The sequence below is a fragment of the Diabrotica undecimpunctata genome, chromosome 10 (assembly GCF_040954645.1).
Source record: "Diabrotica undecimpunctata isolate CICGRU chromosome 10, icDiaUnde3, whole genome shotgun sequence".
NCBI classification, from domain to species: Eukaryota; Metazoa; Arthropoda; class Insecta; order Coleoptera; family Chrysomelidae; genus Diabrotica; species Diabrotica undecimpunctata.
In genome coordinates this window covers 14,493,298-14,518,749 of record NC_092812.1, presented here as the reverse complement: position 1 = coordinate 14,518,749, position 25,452 = coordinate 14,493,298, and the positions used below count along the sequence as shown (strand labels likewise).

Genomic DNA, 25,452 nt, shown 5'->3' with positions numbered 1-25,452 from the left:
TAGTTTTTGCAAATGATAATGAAAATGTAACAGTTGAAATTGCTAACGATTACTTATTGCCTTGTGATCGTTATCATCCTGCGTTATCAATTTCTTTAGCTATAAAAGATAATATGCCCGAGCTTCAATATGATAGTTTTGCCTTCAATTTTAGGAGAGGAGACTATGTTGCTCTTAATATGTATCTTGCTAGTATCTCCTGGGAGAACGTTTTAGGTATTTGCAGAGATATTAACGAAGCCACGGAACTGTTCTACTCCATATTGCAATTTGGTGTCAATTGTTCAATACCACGTATAAGATTAAAAAATCCCAAATTTCCTCGTTGGATGACTAATGACCTAAAATCATTAATATTTAGGAAAAAAATTGCTCACAAAATATATAAACAAACAAATTCTTGGGACGATTATCTACTTTTCTCTTCCTTGAGAACCAAATGCAAAGAACTAAGCAGGTCATGTCATGAAATTTATATAAGTCAAACTGAATCTAGAATTAGTTCAAACGTAAAGCACTTTTGGAATTTTGTTAACAGCAAACGCAAAAATAATGGTATACCAAACACAATGTTTTTTGGAAACACAATGCTTAATAATGGTGCGGATATCGTTAATAGCTTTGCGCAATGCTTTCAAAATATTTACAGAGCAAATGATGATGATTTAATACAGCCCATCTTAGAGTATGAGAAAACAGTGAGTCTAAATTCTTGTAATGTATCTATTGAAATCATATTTGAAAAATTAGCCAATTTGGACATTTATAAGGGCTCAGGGCCAGATGGAATTCCACCCATACTATTAAAAAAATGTAGATGTACTTTAACCCATCCCTTGTATTTTCTGTTTTCTCATTCACTTAATTCAGGTATTTGTCCAAGTTTGTGGAAATCTAGTTTTATTGTTCCTATTCATAAATCAGGTGACAGGAGTAACATAGCTAACTACAGACCAATAAGCATTCTTTCTTCTATTCCTAAAATACTAGAGAGTATAATATGTGACTCTATTAAAACACCTTTATGCAATGTACTAATTGAAGAGCAACATGGTTTTCTTTCAGGTAGATCAACTTCGACAAATCTTTTACTTTTCACGCAATACATATCTGATGCTTTGGAAAGGAGACTACAGGTGGATGCTATTTATACAGATTTCTCCAAAGCATTTGACACTGTGAATCATAAATTGTTGTGTAACAAGCTTAAAACTATTGGATTTACAGGTAATCTGTATAACTGGTTATGTAGTTACCTAACTAGCAGAATACAACTTGTTAAAATTAAACACTTTCAATCTAGTGAGATCTCCGTAACATCTGGTGTTCCACAAGGAAGCCACTTAGGGCCTTTCCTTTTTAATATATTTGTTAATGACATTAAATCTCAAATTAACTCTAAATTTTTGCTATTTGCTGATGATTTAAAAATCTATAGAATTGTCGAAGACGTCTCAGATTGTGAAAAACTCCAAATTGATATTAACAAAATTATGGCATGGTGCAATTGGAACCAAATGAGCATTAATGTTGGAAAATGTCACTTTATTAGTTTCTGTAGAAGAATTAACAACCTCTCTTATAATTACAAATTAGCTGAAGAACCACTGAAGGCTGTCTCAACTGTAAGAGATCTAGGTGTTCAATTAGATTCCAAACTAAATTTTTGCGCTCATTTTGATTATGTGAATAACCAGGCATTTAAAATGTTAGGCTTCATTATTAGAACCTCTAGATGTTTGCATAACATTAATTCCATCAGACTGATTTACATTTCCCTAGTAAGATCTGTTCTTGAGTATTGCTCAGTCGTTTGGTCACCCACTTATGAAGTCCATATAGCCAAGCTTGAAAAAGTCCAAAATAAACTCATTAGGTACTTAAGTTTTAAATTACACAAACCTTTAAGCGACCATTCCTACTCAGAAATTAGAAATACATTAAACCTTCCTAGGCTATCTTCCAGACGGATGTATGCTGATGTTTTGTTTCTTCATAAACTACTGAATTCAAAAATTAATTGCAATGATCTACTGTCTCTAATCGACTTTAATGTTCCCTCTAGAGTTACTAGAACATCTCATAATTTTGCAATTAAATTTCATCGCTCTAATTTTGGTAGGCATTCTCCACTGAGTAGAATCATTCTAAATGGAAATAGAATAGACTTTGATTTGTTGCTATGCGCTTCGGAAAATGTCTGTAGAATGTGTTTAAAAAAATTTTTGTAATTTTATGTGATTTGTATTTGCTATGTGCTTTATATAGTTTTAATATTTGTTTTTTTTTCTATATGGCTGCATTGCCAATTCTTTTCATACATATTTGCTATATCTTTGTAATTATTGTATCACTAGATAATACTTGTAATACTTTGTGTATATATTGAATTGGGTGGTATCCCGTTAATAAATAAATAAATAAATAAATATTAATATGTGCTTTAAAAGCTAAATATCTTAGAAACTTCCTCTGAACACTCTCTAATCCATCAATGTATACTTGATGAAATGGGGACCAAACAACAGAGCAGTATTCAAGACCTGAGCGTATCAGAGAGCAATACAATAATTTGAATACAATAGGTGAGAGATCATGACTGTTACGATAAATAAATCCAAGATTACGAAATCCTGTTTCCTTAATTTTAAGAAAATGGCTTCTAAATGTCAATGCACAATCCAATAATACTTATCTCAGTATCTGAATCCAAGAGTACATCATTAAGAACATATCTATTAGCTATTAGATTATTTATACGACCAAATGAAATACAAGAACATTTAGTTGGATTTAAGCTTAAACCATTTTGTTTTGACCATAAACATATATTATTTACATCATCTTGCAGGAGATCTCTATCCGATTGATTATGTATACAACAAAATAATCTAAGATCATCAGCAAATAGCAGGAAGTGTGAGTTTTTGATAGCCTTACCAATATCGTTAATGAACAAGTTAAGAAACAAGAGACCACAATGAGACCCTTGTGGTACACCAGAATAACAATGGAATTCTTTTGAAATATAATTGTTAATATGAACTTGCTGTGTATGTCCCATCAGAAAACTTTTAATCCAATTCACAATGGGGTACCAAAGCCAGATGCATGAAGTTTGTGGACCAAAAGATTATGATTAACCTGGTCAAAGGCCTTTGAGAAATCAGTGTAAACGCTGTCGACCTGAATTTTATTCTCAAATGCACCCAACAAGTATTGTTGGTAATTGACAAGGTTTGTTACTGTTGACTTCCCGTTAGTAAATCCATGTTGTTCATCAATAACTATGTTTCTGCAAGCCCAGGTGAGATTTATCGATACCAATTTATCAAGTAGTTTCGGGATTGCTGATTGAATAGTTATACTTCTATAATTGTTAACACAGTCGTGATTGCCAGATTTGTATCGCGTATTTATATCGTGATGTTCTTCACCAAATACTGTGTTTATATTATTTTATAAAATTAAATTATTTTTAAGTGAATTATCAATCTTAATTAATTATTCTTGTTATCATACATTCGTAAATAAAGTTTTATGTTTAATTTAAAAAAATCCAGAAATAACATTGAATTTAAAAAAAATTATGGGGAAAATCATGAGTTGCAATTGCAATGTTGACATGAGGGAGGGCCTCGACTGTAAACAACATTTTATGATAAAGATGAGATACTTTATGGATATTTCCTAAGTAATTGTCATAATACTTCCTCTCTACTATTTACTTATTAACTCCACATAAAGCAGTCAAATGTTCATATAAATTTATAGTCTGGTTGACACCAAAAATAAAATTGAATAATGGAAAAAATATGGCTCATAAAAAGATTAAGCAAACAAGAAGGGGACAAGACTACCTGACTTTCTGAATTGTGTTCTTACTGTAAAATTTTTGATGCTGAATGTTATAATGATTATATCCATATTATTTATCTCACAAACCAAAATCCTTCTGGACACACATAAACACATTAAGAAACTGTAATGTTTACCTAAAATCAATGTATTCAATGGTACCAACTATAACAAAAATTCTGATGTATGAAATGTATTTGTAAATTTTTGGCCTAAATATTCCAGTGAACCAAACGGCATCCTTCAATACTAAAATTTTTATTTTCAACTTTTTAAGTTTTATTTATTTTCAACTTATTGTTAATGCCTTTAGTTTTTACAACTTTTTGGAAGAATAGTTATTTAGTTACTATCCATAAATCGGGAGACAGAACAAATATGTAAAATTTCATAGGTATTGCCATTTAGTCTACCAATATTGTACACACTAGTAATGCTATATCTGATGAATTTTTCGCAGAAATTTAATTATTTGTTATCTGTGTAAACATTGAATTTGCAGAAATTATATATAGTTTTGTATCATATATAATAAAACTACATTTTGTGAACAATATATTTAGTAAGCTTTTTATTCTTCACACCCAGAAAAATAAATAGTCATAAATGTTCACCTTAACAGACTTAAGTACTGTTTGTGAAAACATTTCTTTTTTGTGAATATAATTTAATTTTTAGTATTTATATATACTTTTGCTTCTTATACAATAAAACTACTATTTGCAAACAGTATATTTGGTAAGTATTCTCTTTTTTCCTTTATGTTAATTTTGTACAACTTTTAACAAAAAGCGAGGGTATCCTGTGACTTAAAAATTTGGCGTGCTATACAAAAACTGTTGTTATTTTTGGATCAAGAGTTTCAAAATTAATCACAACAGATTTAAGACAACCAAATTGTTGTTGCTCTGTGTTTTTTACTTTATCTATAAAATGACTTTACAAGGAAATTAACATCTAAAACAGGAAATCTAACATACCTGTTGCCATTTATTTTTCCTTAGAGGTTCACTTATCATTAAAATGAGCTTCGAGATCATCTGCAGACAACCTTCAAAATAAACTTCAGCATTTTCATAATTTCCTAACATAGACATTTCCCGGGCCAGCCTTATATTATCACATATTTCCTTAATGGTTACTGCCATTCTAAGAATTTTGGAACCTTCAGCTCTATTTAATTTCGTTCACAACTCTGCAATGTCACAGAATGAATACATTAGTAAACGATAATAATATACTTATGTATTTATAGACAATAATAAAAGGAATAAAGTATGTACTATATAGTAACTATGATAGAATAGTCTATAATAATACACTTACTAAATATTTTTATAATATAAATAAATAATTTGATAGAGTGACAGATTGCCTGTCACTGTCATCCTATTTGTATCGAAAAATAAAATTAAAAATGTTTTTTTGAAAACTGTTGTTTTCAAAAAAATTAAATTTTTTTTTTTAATACGATTTCCAAAATGGAAGTCGAAACGTCAAAACAAATATAAAATGTAATTTTCATACAATTAAGTGTGGTTTAATTCCATATAAACACAATTTTTAACTTAAAAATGCCACAAGAAAACAGTTTCAGGACCTCAATATAATTGTTTGAATGAGATGTTTTGATGCCATATTGTGTATTAGAATGTTTCTTAATAAAATTATATATGTTGTTTGTTCTTTAAATACATTTTTATATATTAAGTACAATATCTTCCTTCTGGATAAATATATTATTAGAATATATTTTTGTCCTTCCTGATTATTATAAAAATAAAAACGGCAACACTGATGTATGCCAACTTGACAGCTTCAGCTGACACGGCGATAATGCTGTCACCCAGTGTCAGTGGTGTGCGGTGGTGACACCATCGTATACCTGGTTGTTTGAAAGTGTGGATAAATATTGGAAAAGTTTGAATTTTGTATGAAATTTGAAAAAATGGCTACTATAGGACGAACGATAACTCCAGCTGGTACAGATGGATCCGATTTTGAACATAGACAAAGAGTGGCAACCCATTATCAAGCAAGGTAAACTTTATAACCTTACCTATCAGAATAGTTTTGCCAACAGTCTTGAGAATATGCCAAGATCTTAGAGGTAATTGAAAAATGCTAATTGTTATTTTTTTAGCGCATTGAATAAGTCAAGACTGAAATACTGTATATTTTTTCATTACCTACTGTTCTTTGTTATGCTTGCTAAATTGTCTGCTGATATTCTAGACAGATTAGATATATTTATCCTAGAAATAGAAGAATTGGATATTCCTAAGGTAAGATTTCTGTTTATTTTGACTCTAGCATATTAATCTTTCAATTCAAAACTGTTAAAATATTACTATAATTACTAAAATCATATCTACATACACAAATTGATAGTAAACACAGTTTGCATTCATGCAAACTGCAAAAACATATGATATTCCTAATTATTATTTTCAAATCTTGATGAAAGTGTCATAATGGGGGTTGTAACTCAGCATTTTTTATTAGGTGAAATAATGCCTTACACCATTTTGTTGCACCCATATGCAATAATTATGTAAATATAAATCATCCTGCAAGAGCTGACTGAACTGAATTGTTATTAGCAAACCTCATTACCCACATCATTTATAAACAGATTAAAAATTGCAGGACCTCAATGAGTCCCTATGAGATACTCATCTCCTCAAACACATCACTCAGGCTAAATTCCAGAGTCTCCAATTGGAAATCAGATATATTATACTTATTAACATCATATAATCATAATAAGTAAAAAATAAGTATCCAATAATTCAGCCATGTTCTGTATCTGTTCTGAGGTATTTACATACCTCCAAAAAGATCTAGGATCACTTGCAAGACTATCTTGAAAATTATGTATATAATTTCTATAGCATATTGCATGTGCACCTTTCCCTTAAAGCTGAAAATTTCTCATATGAGTTTTTTAAGACACATTTTAAGTTTGTATGTGTCAGGGAGAGAAATATGCTTTATTGACACTATGTATCAAAAGGCCATCAACAGAAGTCTTTCAGCCAAAATAAAAGAAAATATAGTTTAGATTTGATTTCATGTATAGTGCCTCTGTATATTCGCTTATATGTATTTCATCCTAATAGGAATCATCAGAGCTACTAGTACAGAGGCTCTAAATGTGAAAATAAATCTTTTCCATCAAAAGAAGCAACAAAAAAATGGCCTTATTATGGATATTATAGCGACATCTGATAATAAATCATAAAAGTAGAAATGCAAAGATTTCTATTGACGAAACCAAAATTCAGATTTTTGCTTTAATCTGTGCCTTTTGAATGCAACTTTTAGCTTCTCCATATCTCTCTTACATCTTTAGCATTGTCTGTTTTGCCTTGCAATTTATAGAAGGCACAGATTAAAGCAAAAGTATGAATTTTTGTTTCATCAATAGAAATCTTCTCATTTATATTTTGGAAGATGGTCTTATAAATGGACAATTTTTTTAATTCATTGTTGCTTACATTGTAGTGGTACGATTTTTCGACCACTGTAACAGCCATTTACTGGAAAATAGACAAACACAAGGGCATGCCTAAATTTAGATTTTATCGCTATTTGTAGTCACAAACTTTATTTAATTGTCAATGCATTGTGTACTGAAGCTTGTTGATATACAGATGATACAAATGAGTATTTTTCGGTAACAGTTACGTTACGTTCCGGTTCCACGTTCGTACCTGTTCCAAATACTAGTTACTTTTTAACCTAGTATTTTTTATATTTGTACTCCACGTCTATTCCAGACGCAGGTCGCAGTCAGTAATCACTAATCAGTTATCAGTTAGTTTGACTCGACAGTTTCGTTTGTTGCGTGGTTGCGAGGAGCATATATATTATTTATATAATTATAGATTATAGTATTTAAGTCTGTGTCGGTGATATTATAAAACATGAATAGAAAATCGAGTATTCTTTGGAACTTTTTTAATGTCTGTGATACACAAAAACAATTAGCAAAGTGTGTTTTATGTCATAGTGTATTATCGTTTAAATCGTCCATATCGAATTTAAAAAAACATATTCAAAGAAAACATCCAACAGTTAAGTTGAATGAGTCGGAAACTGTAGTAAGCAGAAATGTTGACAAAAATCCTAGCAATACCACTACTACCAGTTCTAGAGCAGTCACTGATGTTGAAATCAAACAAACTACGACAAATAACGTAGAAAATTTTAACCAATCTATAACAGCTGAAGAGACTGCAGTAAGTAGTTAATTTTTTTGTGAAGTTTAATCAAATTTGTAATGTTTTAATTTTTTAGGGCCTTTCAAGTATTGATAGGTCAATACTAACAACAAACCTAAACCAACAGATAAGAATCTCTAAAAGCAATATACTACAAGTTCGAGGAAAGGAAAACAATAGTACCATTGATGATTACATTGCTCCCAAAAAAATTAATATCGCCATAAAAAACAAAATTGACAAGGAAGTACTGAAGTTGTTTTATCTTGATTATCAGCCCTTTCGAATGGTAGAAGATAAAGGATTTGTTTCATTGGTAAAAGCCTTAAATCCTGCTTATAATTTACCAAACCGTCAAACAATTTCGAAAACTTTGATACCTGGCCTGTACGAAAAATGTAAATTTAGTTTAAAAAATATGTTTCTTGAAAAAAAACCATACGTTTCAATAACAACCGATTGTTGGACTTCTTGCAATAATGAGAGCTTAATGGCAATAACTGCTCACTTTATTGATACGGATTTTACCTTACAATCCACGCTTCTTTCTTGCTCCGTTTTCAACCAAAGCCATACCAGTGAAAACTTATCAAAGGAACTGTTGGCTGTCACTGCAGAATGGGATTTAAATGGGAGAATAGTGCTAGCCGTATCCGATAATGCAGCAAATGTCAAAAGTGCAATAAAAAATTATACGCCATGGAAATTTCTGGGTTGTTACGCTCATACTCTGAACCTAGTCGTAAACGATGCCTTAAAAATCCAAGAGGTAAAATTTACCATTGAGAAAGTAAAAACAATAGTAAGTCACTTCAAACGTAGTACAAAAGCCAGTCAAAAATTGATGGAAATTCAGAAAAATTCAGGGATTCTTAACCCAAAAAAAATACTGCAAGATGTAGTAACACGTTGGAACTCTACGTTTTATATGGTGGAACGATTTTTGGAGCTTGAGTCGTCAATTCGATCCACGATAGCTCTGCTAGATGTAGATTTACCTATTTTAACAGGTGAAGAATGGCAATTACTTAGAGAATTGTGTAGGATTTTAAAACCATTTGAGACTGCCACACGTACAGTAAGTGGCGAACTTTACATGTCAGCTTCATTAATCATCGTTTTAACAAATGGATTACTAGATATTTGCCAGAAACTTTTAAATAATGATGATCTTCTGGAGCTATCTAAAATTGTTGTAAAAAAATTACACGATAGTCTACAAGAACGTAATATCAATATAGAAAATAACAATACTCTAGCTGTATGTACGTTTTTAGATCCGCGCTTTAAAGGGTATCCTTTTAAAAATGCAGACGCAGCTGAAAATGTGAGAAAAAGCATTATTGCGTCACTAAGTGCAATAATTTCGAAAGAAAAATCTTATTTAGAACAAGAAACTGAACCAGCAACACCCTCTACAATCACCACCTCCGAATCGGAACTATCACTTTGGTCTTCTTTTGATAGTCTGGTAAGTGGCAAACAAAAAAAAACAATAAATGCAACTTCGAGGGCACTCATGGAATTACAAAGATATATGGAAGAAGGAGTTTTGGAAAGGCAACAGGATCCCTTGATATGGTGGCGGGAAAACTCATATATGTTTCCTAATTTGGCAAAACTAGTGAAACAAAATTGTTGCGCTGTTGCAACTTCTGTCCCTTGCGAAAGAATTTTTTCTAAAGGAGGGCAATTGTTAACGGAAAAACGAAATCGCTTGAAAGGCAATAAATTAGAGCAATTATTTTTTTTAAGTGTTAATTCAAATTTTTTCTAATGTTTTACATATAAGTTATATTTTGTATTTTGTTAACTACTCGTGTATTATTTTTTTTTGTTCTCATTTGATCTTGATTCTGTTCTTGATCTCATTTGTTTTTTTTTTGTTTTTTTTTTTATTTTTGTGTTAGGTACACTTATCTAGTTTATTTTAGTAAATAATATGTATATTTTAAGAATTACATTTTTATTTAAATAAATATAGATATTCTATAAGATATATTATAATAACTATAGATATTCTATTATAATACAAAATATAAATGGGACTCCACGACACCAGTAAAAATAAACAAAAGGCATTAATAAGTATCGCTTACAATGTTATATTATCCCATAGCAAATGTAATGTTTATTTGCTTTTTTAAATTTTCAATAAACTAAAAAGTTATTTGCACACACAGAAAATTTATATACTCTTTCATTTTAGTTTCATGGTAAATATGTGTTACACTCAAGAAAATCAAATTAATATACTTCTAGAATAATATAGTAAAAACAAGGGACCAATATTATGACAGATTTAATATGTTTAACTTCACATCTTGCATACACCACCGTAGTAATCCCGACGTCCGAACCGCCAATCCTCAGTACTTACAAACTAGAACTATTACCTACCCAAAAAATGCAACTGATCCCTGTGCGTATCGGTATCCAAGTATTCCAAATACCAATACCAAAATATCGATATCAAAGCGCAGCGCAGGTATCGAGTATCGACGTTATTCAGTAACAGTATCAGTTACAGTTACCAGGCTTGATTCATTCTGTGTCCGTCGTGTTAGTAAACAAAAATGTAGATGGAACTGGAACTAGTATTTTATAAAACCGGTAACTGTTACGTTACGTTATATGCTCATACCTATTACCAAATACTTGTTCCTAGTATTTCGTATCATCTCTATGTTGATAGTTTTTGTTAATAAGTTACCTAAAACTGAAGTATTTACAAAATAATTGTGTTCAAGATTTGTGTTGATGTTGCTAGGTAACTAATAATTAACCTGATTGATAATATTTGTGTAGAAAATCCACAAAGTTTTTCATGGTACAATATTTGTACCACTTTTCTGTATATGATATTTTACAAAATTAATTTTTATCTAGGAAAATGTCAAGATTGAGAAAGGACAATATACATTTAACCCTAGTGGTACATTATTTTTGTGTGGGATGCTTTCCTTGGCATTTCCTAGAGCTTATTAACATGGTGCAGTTCTCTGTAGTGTCAGCATATAATGGTATTGCAGAGGTATTCTCACACTTTTGTCACATCAGTACATAAATCCAGTGACAAAAGTCTAATGTTGAAAACTACTGTCCTATCAGCAAGCTAACTGTGATTCCCAAGTTGTTTGAACTACTTGTGACAAAATTTCTTTCTTGGCTCAGTAATTATTCTCTTGTTATTCCGAAGTGATATAATTAATTCAATAAAGTTAGAGAGGGGAAGCCTTAGGTAGGATAAATCATGCTGATATTAAAAGGAAATTAGATAGAATAAACTTTCCAATATGGCTAACCTTATGGTTATCAAGTTACCTTAGGAACAGAGGTTGGATAGTTAAAATTAAGAACTACTTATCTAATCCCATTTCAGCTCATTCTGGTGTTTCTCAGGGATATCACAGTGATTTTCAATCTATTTATAAACATTGGTTTGGATTTTCAGTTTTCCAAATTTTTATTATTTGCAGATGATCTTAAGTTGTACGCAAGAGTAAACAGTGGTAATGACTATATTAATTTGAATCAGGATATACCCCGCTATTTAGAATTGGTCAATAGCTAATGGAATGACTTTGATTATAGGTAAAGGTTTATAGATCTACAGTTCCAATAATAGTCTTTGATTACCAGCTTTGCAATACATCATTAAAGAGAGTAAATGTGATAAACAACTTGGAAGTTTTAGACTTTTTGGGTGAGAATTCAAGGGATCTATCCATTAATTTGACAAGATAGTTTACAATGCATTGATTAGCTCAACTTTGCAGTATGCTTCTAATGTATAGTCTCTGTTCTACCAAATCCATGTTAATGCTATTGAAAAAGTGCAGCATTTTCTGTGGTTTATAGCATACAAGTTGCAGAATGCAACTTTAGCTTCATACTCTGGAAAAGTGCAGGATAATGTCAGATGCAGTACTTCTTTTAAGCTGTTATCTGGCCACATATATTGTACGGCCCTGCTTGAGCTGTCTCTCCTTTAAAATACCTAAAAGGGTTACCAGAAATACTTGCTTGTTTGATGTTTCATATCACAGCACTAACTATGGTTTTTATAGTCCAGTGACATGTCTCCCCTGAAGGTGCAGGCTTAATTGGACCATATGGGGAACTTTTTCTTAGTTAGGAAAAGTTATTCTTTATAAAAAGTTCTGAATGATCTAAAACCTAGAATATGATCATCAGATATTAAATTTGTTAGTCATATAAGCGGATTGTCAAAAATATGAATTTTATGTAAGAATTAACAATATCCACAATTCATATTTTTTGACAAACCGCATATATGACTGAAAAAATTTAATATTTGATGATTGTATTATAGGTTTTACATTCAGAAATTTTTATAACGAATAACTTTTTCATAAAACTAAAAATAAAAAAGTTTCTCAGGTGGTGCCGACTTAATTGAACAGAATGGGTATTATACTGTTTTTGTATATGGGTATTATACTTGATAATTTGGGGCATTTGCAGTATTTAAATTTTGCTTTTGCTTGGTATAAACGATTTTTGGATTGGTTTTTAAACTAATTGCTTTATTACTCAATCTGTTCCAATGTTAAACAAACTACTCTGTAATAAAATTTCTTCTTAAAAATTGATTACATTTTTTTATTAGATTTCAATTTCCTCTAAGGTATGAGTTGTTGCTGAAATAGTAGATATCCTGTTAAGGTGTAATGGCCATTCCGTGTTTTAAAAGTTTTGCAATAAAAAAAAATGAAGATAAAATATCAATCTGGCTGCATAAAGGATTATTATTCAAGATAAAAAAGTATCTTCCCGTCGCCTATTTCATATTATTAAAATCTTATTTAAGTGACAGAGACTTTAGAAAAAATTCAATGAACATTCATCAGATAGTCTTCCACTTCCAGATCAAATCCGCTGTACCACAAGGAAGTTTTATTTACCCTTTCCTATATGTACTATACACAATAGACCTCCTTGTTACTAGAGAAACCACAAAATAAAAGATATTTACTGGCTAATGGGTAGAAAGTCCAAAGTATCATTAGAAAACAAACTTCTTAATTATAAAACAATCATGAAACCCATCTGGACAATGGGGCGGCATTATAGGAATCCACAATCAAGAACATCTCTTTTATACAAATAAGTTGATTCAAAATATTCATGAAGACCTAAAAATAAGTAATGTAAAGACGCAATTCAAAGACTGAGCACAAAATACCATAATAAATTAGAATCCCACACAAATTTGCTAGTTCACCAACTACTACAGCTCCTTACCAGAAGACTAAAGAGAAATTAGCCAGCATATCTACAAAATGATTGAAGAGGACCTGCCAATGGAGAAGGCCTTATAACGTCAAACATGCGCAGTACTGAGCTCTAAATAGCCTATAGGATAACATTGTGTTCTGATTGTTAATTTAAATATAAACTTATTTATTATTGTACTTATGGAGTTTGTGTTGTGTAATTATTAAGCCCTAGCTCTTCACTGCCTGTTAAGCCAAATAGATAGATATGGAACAATTTGATACATAAATATTTATACATACACTATTTTTATAATTATACAGGTTATGAATACAAAACGTACACCTCCATCAATACTGAGGTGGTCAAGCAAGTTACCATTTGAAGGTAGCTTTAATCACTGGGTTGACAAACATTATTCAATATTTAATTGTAGTTTAGTTATGTAATGTATTTCTTCCTCTTCTTTTCCATTTAAGCTTCCTTCTCAGGAAGTAATCTCATGGAATCATTTAAGTTTTTCCTGTATATTTTAAATAAGATATGGTTGAATGCTCGAATATATGACTTTTACAAATAAAATTCAGATATCGAGCACAGTTCTTTATTCAATTTTGCCCAAGTACTTTCGCTCTCAGAGAATGTTCAGCACATCTGAAATAAGCCAAAAAATGCTTTTGTAGTGAAAGAAAAAATAGCAAAACTTCGACAAAAACTCAAAGCTTATGTTTAATAAAAATTATTATGTTTCAGACTTGCTTCGACAGTCTATCCAGCACATCCAAGAATGTCATAAACATTCATATACAATTATACAAATAACAGACACCAAACAAAAGAACAACCAGTTTAAAATAATTATTCTGGAGGCTAAATTATGGGCAATGGCAGGAGACAGAATGGCTCCTGGTTATTCACTACAAAAGAGTTTTTTGCCTATTTCAGGTGCCCCTGAAGTTGCTCTGAGCGTGAAAGTACTTGGGCAAGATTTAATAAAGAACATCATCATCATCATTCTGGCTTTACAACCCTGCGTGGGTCCTAGTCTCCTAAAGAATTTCCCTCCAGTCGTCCCTATCCATCGCCTTTCTCCGCCAAGCACGTATTCCCATATTTCTCATGTCTTCATCGATGTTATCAAGGAACCTTGTTCTGGGTATTCCTCTTCCTCTCTGACCAATGGGTCTATAAAGGAGCGTTTTCCTAGCTGGGTCATTTTGTTCCATCCCCATTACATGCCCTATCCATCTCAGACATCCTATCTTAATATGTTTTACAATATCAGGTTCCTGGTATATTCTATAAAGTTTGAAGTTGTATCGTCTTCTCCACACTCCATTGTCATTCACTGCTCCATATATTCGCCTTATTAATTGTTAATATGTCACTATTCTGACTTCTACATTGTCTTGTTGTTGCCTTGAATTCTTCTCTGTTAATGTTAACTTTCTTATACAGATAACGACATTGTTTTGTTGACCATTGGAATTAAGATTTATTGCAATCCCATCTCTAGAGTATATTTATTATAATGCTCTAAAACTAATTTTTTGGTTATTTTTAAGCCTTAATAGCAATACAAATAAATAAGTAAGTAAATAAGTAATTATGCTTTATTGTCACTGAAAATTGTACAAATTTTATGGAAAAACAATAAAATTGTTCCAAACTTAAACATAAAAATACTACCTAATTAAGAACCCACAAACTTCGTAAAATATACCTAACAAAGAATAAAAATTAGGAAAGCAGATTAATGAATTAAGGGCTCAAATATTCCACCTCCTTGTGCTACACAGTAACCAAATCTGTCATATAGATTTCTCCTCATATTTTGGAGTAGTGCTGGTGTAATGCTTGCAGAGAAATGAAGTATTTTTGCCCTTAATTCGACTAGGTTTGTGGCCCTTTCAAACTGATGCCTATAAATGTTTTCTTTGAGAAAACCCCAAAAAAAGAAATCGTTAGGCGCTAAGTCACAGGATCTAGCGGGCCATTTAATTGTACCACGTATACTAATCAGTCGTTCAGGAAACGTTTGATTGAGGAAGTCAATATTTGCTCTAGAGTTGTGAGCCGAACACCCATCCTGTTGGAAATAAACCTCCTGAAAATTAACGGGAAGGCGTCGAACTGCCGGAATGATCTCATTCTGTAAAAGTTGTAAATATTTGGGCCCGTTTAGGTTTCCATCGATAAAAAATGGACCGACAATATGGTCGCCTAACATCCCAGTCCAAACATTTAACTTTTGCGGATGCTGCGTTCGCACTGCAACACTGAGGTGCTTATTTTTTCGAGAATAATACCTCGCAACGGATGGATTTTGTTTTTTATGTAATGAAAATGAAAATTTGTCAGAAAATAAAATATTTTTTAAAAAGTGTACATTTTCATTCTGTTTATCTAACATAAATTCACAAAACTCCATCCGCCTAAAGTATCTTTCGGAAACAGTTCTTGTGTTGGTTGTATCTTAAAACAGTGATACCCATTCCTTTTGAGAACTCGCTGGACAGTTCGAGCATTCACTTTAACTTCCCTAGCAATTTGTAGACTATTGCAGGGTTCACTAGCTTCCACAAAAGCTCAATATCAATATCCCTGTTTTGACGCTCCTCATCGTTCTTTTGTGTATCCTCTTTTTTTCTCTTCTCTTTGTCTGGTAATACAGTTGTTCTATTCCGTCGGGTAAGCATCTTTCTGTAGGCTTCATTTTTTTCTTTTGTTGCATTCTTGCATTCATCGTCAAACCAATGATTTTTACGGGCACAAATTTCTGTTCCTATTTCATCTTTCGCTGCTGCTTCAATGTTGTCGGAGTCTATATCTGACTGGCCTTCTTCATTTACATTTTGATTTCTTAGCCTGTTGTTGATGTTTTTCGAGAACCGTTCTGCAATTGTCGCATCTCTCAGCTGTTGCACATTCCATGTTTTTCTATTCATTTTATTTTTTTTTACTGGTGTTTAAAATTCTAGCTCTCAATGTTGAGATCACTAGGCAATGATCTGAGTCTATGTTTGCGCCTCTACATGTAGTTCATTACGTCTGTTCCATGCCTCGAATCTATTAAGATGTGATCAATCTGACTCGTTCTTCCATCAGGAGAGGTCCAGGTACCTTGTGTATGTTCTTGTATTTAAAATAGGTGCTAGCGACTGTCACATTGAGTGCTGCTGCTAAGTTTATCAGTCGTAATCCATTATCGCTACTGATGTTGTGTAGGCTATGCTTTCCTATCGTGGGCATGAAAACTCGCTCTCGTCCTATTCTTGCATTCATGTCACCTAATACAATCTTAATGTCATTTCTGAAACATCTCCTGTAAGCTTGCTCTAGGTCTTCGAAGAACTGTTCTTTTATTTCCTCTGGTTTGCCATCAGTTGGGGCATGTGCATTGATTAAACTGTAATTAAACAATTTCCCTTTTTTTCCTTTTCTTCGATTTACAATAATCCCACCCCATCTATGTGTTGGCTTTCATTGCAGCTATAATATGTGGAATGGGTTCTCTTGTCAAGACTGCCAGTTCCCGTCCACCGCATTTCCTGCAGTGCTAAAACATCTACTTTGTATGTGTTCACTATGTCTAATAAATATGTGAGAGTTCCAATTCGGTACAGGGTTCGGGTATTCCATGTTCCTAATCTCAATTCCATTTTTCGTTTGCAGAGTCGTCGTCGGGAATTCCGTCTAGCTAATAGTTCCTGAGGTCCCGTAACATGTTTTTTTTACAGGAAGAGGTTGTCAAGAGGAGCCTCTAGCTCAACCCCCCAAACTGGAGGTCCAGGGACTCTTCTGTTACGGTTGCCATACCTTAGCCTATTTTGGTTCGCGGTTGGTATTTTTATTTCCCAACTATCCACCGGTCCTATGACCGCTTAGGGCGTTCCCCTATCCACCACCTGGGGACGCGTCCGATGGGAGACAGACAACTCCCCATGGAATTTAATAAATAACTGTGCTCGATATATGCCGTTTATTTTTTTTCTATATTTCCACTTACCTTATTTCATTATGTAATTTCGTTTACATTAAAGCAAAATACTGATATTCTGAAAAAAAAAAAATTTTGCAATATTTTTAAACTTTCTGAAGATTTTTTCGTTTTATTTTATTGTCCCAGATATTATATTATATACTTACAAAAAATTATACAATCTAGCTATAAAAACTTTTTATAAATGCTTTACTAATAATATTATGCATTGTAATTTTTAATAAAGTATTGTGGCATTAGTTATAATATAAATATGTATAAAATTCATTGATTAGTATTTTAGGGTTAATGTACAAGACACTTAAATAGAAACCTTTACTTTTAGCCATTATGGTGGGAATATATTTGGTGCATCAGTTTTCCACTATCATTTTTAGGATTAGAAGCAATAAAAAAGAACAGAGTATCTTTAATGAGGTATTATAGGCTTGGTGTTCTCTTATTTGCATTGGTTCCCATCTGTTATGCTGGAGTTTATTATTTCTTTGATGTTTGGACCTACCTCAAGCACGAAGTCGAAGAGGATCTAGAAAACATTGAATGGTGGCAGGTATGTCAATTATTATAGAGTACAATAGATAGTTTAAATCTCACTGACTTGTAATAATGAGGTTAGTAATTTTCTGTCCAAAACAACTGCAAAAAGCATGAAAAGGAATCCAGAAAACAAGAAGAAATATGCGAAATATAATATTAAAACTTAAAAACAACTGCAACAATGCATATTTTGTATAACAAAATAGTTTCTATAAATTTTAATTAGAATTATTTTCAAAATTATTATATCTAGATTTTTAACTTTTGTTTAATGTGGTACTTGAGGTTTATATTGGTAAACACAGCCTTCACGCCGTTATTAATGACAATGGTTTAAGGCTTATTAGTATGGCAGCTTCCAAAGATTTAATTGTGGGAAGTACATGTTTTAATCATAAGAATATCCATAAAGCAACTTGGATATCACCAAATGGACGCACCACAAATCAAATTGACCATGTTATAATTGACAGAAGGCACTTTACAAACCTAATGGACGTAAGAAGTTACAGAGGCGCAAATATTGACTCAGACCATTTTATGGTAAGGGCCAAGTTACGACAAAGAATTTCCAATGACAAGAAATAAAGGGGCACTAGACAAGTAAAATATAATTTACATATGCTAAAAAATGAAAACAAAGAGAAATAGTTCCAGTCACATATAAAAGAAACCCTAGAACACACCTGGGCAGTCGACCAATCAAGCACGGAAATGTGGAACAACTGCAAGGAGGCTCTGAAATTAGCAGCCGAAAGCACATTGGGAATATCCCGAACCCAAGAAAGAAACGACTGGTTCGACCAAGACTGCAAAAAAATAACAGATGAGAAGAACGAGGCATTTAGGACCATGCAACAACGAAAAACTAGAACAACAATAGATATATACAAAAACTTAAGGAGAGAGGAAAAACGCATACACCGAAAAAAGAAACGAGACTCGGAAAATGACATATTAGAACGGCTCGAAAGCCATATGAGTCAAGGAGAAACAAGAAAGTTCTATCATCAAATAAATATTATTAGAAAAGAATTCAAACCAAGAATCAACTATTGTAATGATAAGGAAGGTAACTTACTTACCAACAAAGAGGATATCCTTTTACGATGGGTAGAGCACTTTCGAGAGTTGCTGGAAGGGGAACCTACTAACAATATAGAGCTGGAATATCGAAATGAGGAACTCGTGGAACCCCCGTCGGTAGATGAAGTGAAAATATCTATAGAAAAACTAAGGAACCATAGGTCCCCAGGTAGCGATGGCATCCCAGCAGAGTTATTTAAGCACGGTGGAGAGCAGCTCACCAAGGTGATGCGAGAAATTGTTTGTAGAATTTGGTCTGAGGAGCAAATGCCTGAAGAATGGAGCTTAGGCTTAATTTGCCCGTTACACAAAAAGGGAAACCAACTGGAATGCAATAATTACCGCGGAATTACTCTCCTAAATACAGCATACAAGATATTGTCAAATATTTTGCACGAGAGATTAAAGCCTTATACTGAAATGTTTCTAGGAGAATATCAGGCGGGATTCAGGCGTGGACGTTCAACCATTAACCAGATCTTTACACTACGACAGATCCTCGAAAAAGCGCAAGAGTTTAACATAGATATGTATCATATTTTTGTCGATTTTAAAGCGGCATATGACAGTGTCTTAAGACCAAGTCTTTACAACGCTATGAATGAGTTGGGAATTCCAAAAAAACTCATATGTTTGATAAAAGTGACAATGGCGAAGATGCTATCAGCAGTAAAAATTCAAAACGACTTGTCAACCCCATTTCAAATACATAGGGGGTTAAGGCAGGGAGATGCGCTGGCGTGTCAGCTTTTTAATGTCGCCTTAGAAAAAGTTGTACGAGACGCTAATTTAGATAGCAGGGGAACAATATTTAATAGATCAGTCCAAATTCTAGCATATGCAGATGACGTGGACATTATAACAAGAACTAGGGCGAGAACTGCGGAAATCCTAACCGAGCTAGTAGCAGCAGCAGAACGAATGGGGTTACAGATAAATCAAAATAAAACCAAATTCATGGCGACTAACACAAATACAAAAGCTGGAAATGTTGACACAAATTTAATCATCAATGACCAAAACTTCGAAGCAGTCAAAGAGTTCATATATCTAGGGACATCGGTTAACCCTAATAATAACACATCTGAGGAAATAAAAAGGCGAATAATAATTGCAAACAGGTGTTATCATGGTCTATCAAAGTACTTAGCTAACAAACGTCTGTCTCAAAAAACTCGTATAAGGCTGTATAGAACACTGATAGTCCCCGTTCTCACATATGGATCAGAGGCATGGGCGCTAACGAAAACAGATGAATCCGCTCTATCCATTTTTGAAAGAAAGGTGCTACGCAAGATATTCGGAGCGGTCTGTGAGAACGGAGTATGGAGGCGTAGATATAACTTTGAACTGCAGAATATCTACAAGCATACGTTTGGTGGTAAAGATATTACCACTATAATTAAGCGAAACCGCCTGCAGTGGGCAGGACAGGTAGCCCGGGCTCCTGAGTCAAACATGATAAAAAAGATTCTAACAGCGCAACCCGTGGGAATGAGAAGACGGGGTAGACCAAAGCTAAGGTGGATGGACGGGGTAACACAAGATGCCGAGAAGATCGGAGTCGGCAACTGGAAAATGCAAGCGAGGGACAGAATAGAATGGCGTAGAAAGCTTGAGAAGGTCGAGGCCCTCTAAGGGCTGTAGCACCAAGATGATGATGAGGTTTACATAGTGAATTTAGTGCTTAGTTATATACACGACGTTCCAAAGTCTATTTATATTTGAACTTCCATGAATCTCCAAACTTCTCCAAAGTTCTTATGTGTCTGAAAGAAAGGCATCAACCATTATATTCCAGTACCCTTTGGAATTTGTATCAACAACGCTTAGGACTTAAGGTTTTAATGATTATGGTTTTTGGAAAATGTATTAATTACTATATTAGCAGGAATATGTAGTATCTACTGTACCCTCAAATATTTCAATCTTCAAACATCATAAAATAATCATGAGGAATATTCCATATACTTTCTATGATTTATAGTACAGAGCCATCGAAAAAACACGAAAAACATTACAAGCAAACGACTTAACCAAAAACTACATCCGATCACTTAGTTTTTACCATATAATCATTATCAAGGTCATCTAGTAATGTTAATCTTAGTTTTACTGAAAATAAGTCAGAAGAAGAAAGATTCTTCAACAATAACTAGCTAGCAAATTGGGACTTCTCCAAACCGACCATCTCCCTTATTATCAATACGTCCCTGATAGAATGCTTGAAAGCGACAACTATAAACTTTATTGGGATCGCACTGTACTCACAGACCAACCAGTGGCACATAATAGACCGGATCTCATACTAGTTAATAAACTTACTAGACAGACAATATTAATAAATGTGGCGATACCTAACAATAATAATCTGCGTGTTAAATACAACGAAAAAATCGCCAAGTACAGAGATCTGGAAATACAAATAAGGAGACAGTGGAGAATGGAAAGTAGTTAGATGATACCTGTTATTCTGTCTACTACTGGAGTAGAGAGTCTTAGAGAACATAAAACAGTTGTGTCTTAATGAACATCTGGGCATTACCACCTTCCACCCTCGGTTATGCAGGATTCCTCCAGCGTGGCCACGACAATATCCGAGAACGCGCGCAGGGCTGGTTCGGACACCATCGCCGTCAATGCCAGAGACCTACCTGCTTAAAAAATACACTCCTCACCTGGGAATTACCGGTCGGATCGCCCTGATTGGGACGCAACATCGGCACGGCATTCTAAGACTTTCTCACTACGATTGAATTCTTCTCTCCTTCTTTAAGTTCACAGCATATCTAGGTACCTTCTTGTTATGCGAAAAATTAAATACAGACATGCGTATCATTAACAAAATACGTTTATTTCGAAAACGGTGTACTTTTTTGATTTGAAACAAGAATACCTTTTTTGTGTAGAATTGAATGTTATTTCATGTTTTTTTTCCTAGAATGTTTATACAGGGCGGACAAACAAATTATGGGCACATTAATGAACCAATTTTATAGTAGGTGGTGCCATCTAGTGTCAATGGTAAAACTAATATCATTTTCATATTAAGCATACTAAATAATAGCAAGATACCAAATTTCACTTAAATCGGTTGAATAGTTTTCAATATATACCTAAAAATAATATAAAAAATATTAATGAATCACCCCTGTAGAACGAAAACTAGCAACATTTTGCCTAAGCAATTTGAGCTCAAACGCTTTATTTTAATGTCAGCTATCACCCATTAGCTAATGGCCAATTAATTATGGGACACCCGTATAAATAAGAGAACTCATGGCCTACCCTAATTACGATTTTTTTTATGGTTCAATACATGGTCTCATACTGAACATACGTTTTAGAAGTGGATAAATAATAATGGGAAAATATAAATATAATTTTGTAATGAATTTTATTTTTAGGGTTATCCATATGGTATGTTATGGTATGCATTCTTGATTGTGGCTCTTCAGATCCACCTGTTCACTTTGCATTTCTCCCAGAAACTTCTTGACGCTTGGTTGGCTAGGATCCTAGGAAGGAAGCAAGAATAAATCTTTATACAGTTTGCATCTTGTTAACTAATTCAGATATTTAAATTATTGTTCACTGGGAATGTGTTTGGTGTTAATATGGGATTGGGTGGAGAAAATATAGAACAATAGATGTGAATAAATGGACCTTTATTTGTCTTCTCAAAGACTGTTTATACTGTTAAAATTCACTTCAGCATGGGAACTTTTGTACATGTTTAGAAATAGTATCATATAAATTAAGCCATTTATCATACTTACGATGTCTAACAATATCATTTAATGAAGTATACAGATTTGTTTCTGCAACAGTTTGCTGATAGTTGCGAAAATTACTTTAGTTTCGTAATATTAACCTTTTTTTTTTGTTTATAAATTTTCGATTTTCGAATAATCACTTGATTGACCAAACCAAACTATTTTTTTTTAGTTCTTTAATGTCCATTTTTATTTACATTGTTTGCATAAGTACAATTAATAGACTTAAGCTTTATTAAAATGCACTATAAATACACTTACCAAACAGTTTAACTGTTGAAGAAATAAATCTAATCTTTATAAGACTGTATAACTATGGGGACCTTCTGAAATTATTATAAGTCAATTTAACCAACTCAAAAAGTAGAATTTAAATTTTTAGTAGGTTCCCGAAAAATGAAGTGCATTATTAAAAGAGTACTTAGAAGAAAATTGAGGTCTAAAGGTTACGTGTAGTGTAAGAATTAAAACAATGTCAGATGATAAGTTATATCTTATACCTGTCTATCGTGATGATAAATAATTATATTTGCTCTAATCTGCACAGATAAATTCACTGGTACTTTTTTATTTTTACAATTTAGGGGATCGGCCATGCGGACATGGACATGAACCTGTTATCTTAAGCAAAGTGTACTTTTTTCACTTTTTTTTAACTCTTATTTTTATAGACTCGAAACAGGAATTAATTAATTCCTGTTTTCAAATCCTTGGCCCATTGTGTTATTTTCTTTTGATGGATGGGATAAGTAGCTGCTTTTTTGCAGGATGACATATTGGAAACGGCATATCTTTTATTCACCGACGAAGTGTCATTCATGAAATGGCCATGCCAGACATAATTTTGGTTAGAATCTTGCTAGTCTGTTTTTTGTCAAGGAAATGTGAATTTTTCCTTCATCATGTGTTGCTGTGATTTTGTTAACTTTTTCTTTTGTGTCGTAAAGATAAAATGTTCAATTTTACGAAATGGTTCTAATTTTATCACCCTATTGTATATTAATTTATTGTCAGATTTATATTTAAAAAAAAGCAGAAGTCCAAATACAACCCGCTCTTTGTACAGTTATACATTATACAAATTTATAGTCACTTCGTTAAAACCGTGTAATACTTTTTATGTAATTCTTTAAGAATGTTGAAATTGAAATGTAATTAATGTGTTCTTATATCTTTTAACTAGTTATGTGTTTTTTGTATGCAATTATTGTAGAATATTTGAATATTTAAAACACACTTTTTGGAATTCTATTTTCGAAAAATAAAATCTATTTTCTAAAGTTGTTTTGTTTTCCCAAATTCAAAAATCCAGCCAGTTCTAAGAAAAGTTCCTAACACATATTAAGTAATTTAGATTTATATTTAAATTAAAATTGCAGTAGCCAGTACAATATTAGGGAGTTTTGTTACTACCTAACGTAAGTAAAGAACGTATCGAAGAAGATGAACGTTAAATTGAAAGTTCTGCACGTAACGTAACGATGGTGTTGCCCCCATCGAATTAGTGATAAACTAATAAGTTGTCAGTGCCAGTTTTGTCCTTGTCACTTAACCCTGTTTTTGATATTCAAAATAGATAAATATTTTTTGAACAATTTTTAATTTTGGAGATGGACGCGATATTAAATGTAGGTGCCTTTATTGATGACGAAGAAGACGAAGACATAGAATATAGCCTATACGGCCGCTTTAATTTAGATACCATGTCTGATATACAATGTAAAAATCTTTTTCGCTTTTGGATTAAATTCCATCTTTCTGGAGGGTCGTAAGGGTTCTGGCCTAGTGAAATCGTTTTCTACTGCTCTCCATTATTTATAAAAATCAAAACAAATATACTTAACCACAAATGTGAAAAAACACGTGCCACGTGGCTGATGAAATGTGGATGTTGAAATTTTGGTAATCGGGTAAGATCCCCTTGTGCATTCGGTTACTTTCGGCTCTATAGGGATACGTATGAACGTAACGTACCAGCCCGTTACTTTAGGTAATACGTATCTAGATACGTTAGTTCAACCATTAATGCGCATGCTTATATGTCAAAAGATACGTTACGTATACGCATTTGCTTGCACAAAAACTCTCTATTATTCTTCAAGTGCCGTATCAGAATTATCCCTCGTTGGCGAATCCTGTTTTCTTCCTACGCCTGTACGGCCTTCTATGTTGCCTTTAAGGATCAGTTGTAGTATTCTATATCGATTTCGTCTTACTATATATCCCAGATAAGACATTTTTGTGTAACAGTTTAGTAATTCTCTATCTTTGTTTACCCTCCTTAGTACTTCCTCATTATTTTTTGGTATCTTCAGCATCCGTCTATGAATCTACATTTCTAATGCTTTAATTCTGTTCATACTTGATACTTTTAGTGTCCATACTTCGGCGCCATACGAAAGTCCAGTACAATATATCACACTTAACCATTCTTTGTCTTAGTTCTAAACTGAGATGATTATTGCAAGTCATTCATTTTCATAAAAGTACCTAGTTTCATTGTTATTCTTCGTTTTATTTGTCTGGATCTAGTTGGTCCGTTATGACAGTTCCCAAATATGTAATTTTGTGTGTTTTCAAATAGGACTCTAATTGAAGCTCTGCATCTGAATAGTAGCAAAACCTCTCTTATATGTTTTTTAGGAAAGAAGAGCCCTTTTCTTTCACCCAGCAGGAGGTGCCCTCGGAGCGGCGTCCATTTTAAATAGCTAGAGGTCTTTCTTGT

At 32.8% G+C, this 25,452-nt stretch overlaps 2 protein-coding genes across 3 annotated transcripts in view; one reads left to right on the top strand and one right to left on the bottom strand.

Annotated features, from left to right (window-relative positions):
- LOC140452408 (katanin p60 ATPase-containing subunit A-like 1) overlaps positions 1–5,221 on the bottom strand; it is a 47,345-nt gene extending 42,124 nt beyond the window's left edge. Inside the window, exons 1-2 of one of the 2 annotated variants that reach the window (XM_072546642.1) lie at positions 5,185–5,221; positions 4,839–5,053 (exon numbers count right to left, since the gene is read on the bottom strand). In XM_072546642.1, coding sequence (XP_072402743.1) covers positions 4,839–5,006 — 168 coding nt within the window. In that variant the 5' untranslated portion in view covers positions 5,007–5,053; positions 5,185–5,221. The other variant, XM_072546641.1, reaches the window with a different exon arrangement.
- A 475-nt stretch (positions 5,222–5,696) lies between these two features.
- jagn (jagunal) lies at positions 5,697–24,010 on the top strand. Its single transcript, XM_072546066.1, has 4 exons — positions 5,697–5,898; positions 6,002–6,143; positions 17,654–17,878; positions 22,359–24,010. Exons 1-4 carry the CDS (start codon positions 5,792–5,794, stop codon positions 22,488–22,490), a joined length of 606 nt encoding a protein of 201 aa, XP_072402167.1. The 5' UTR covers positions 5,697–5,791; the 3' UTR covers positions 22,491–24,010.
- Positions 24,011–25,452: the final 1,442 nt, after the last annotated feature.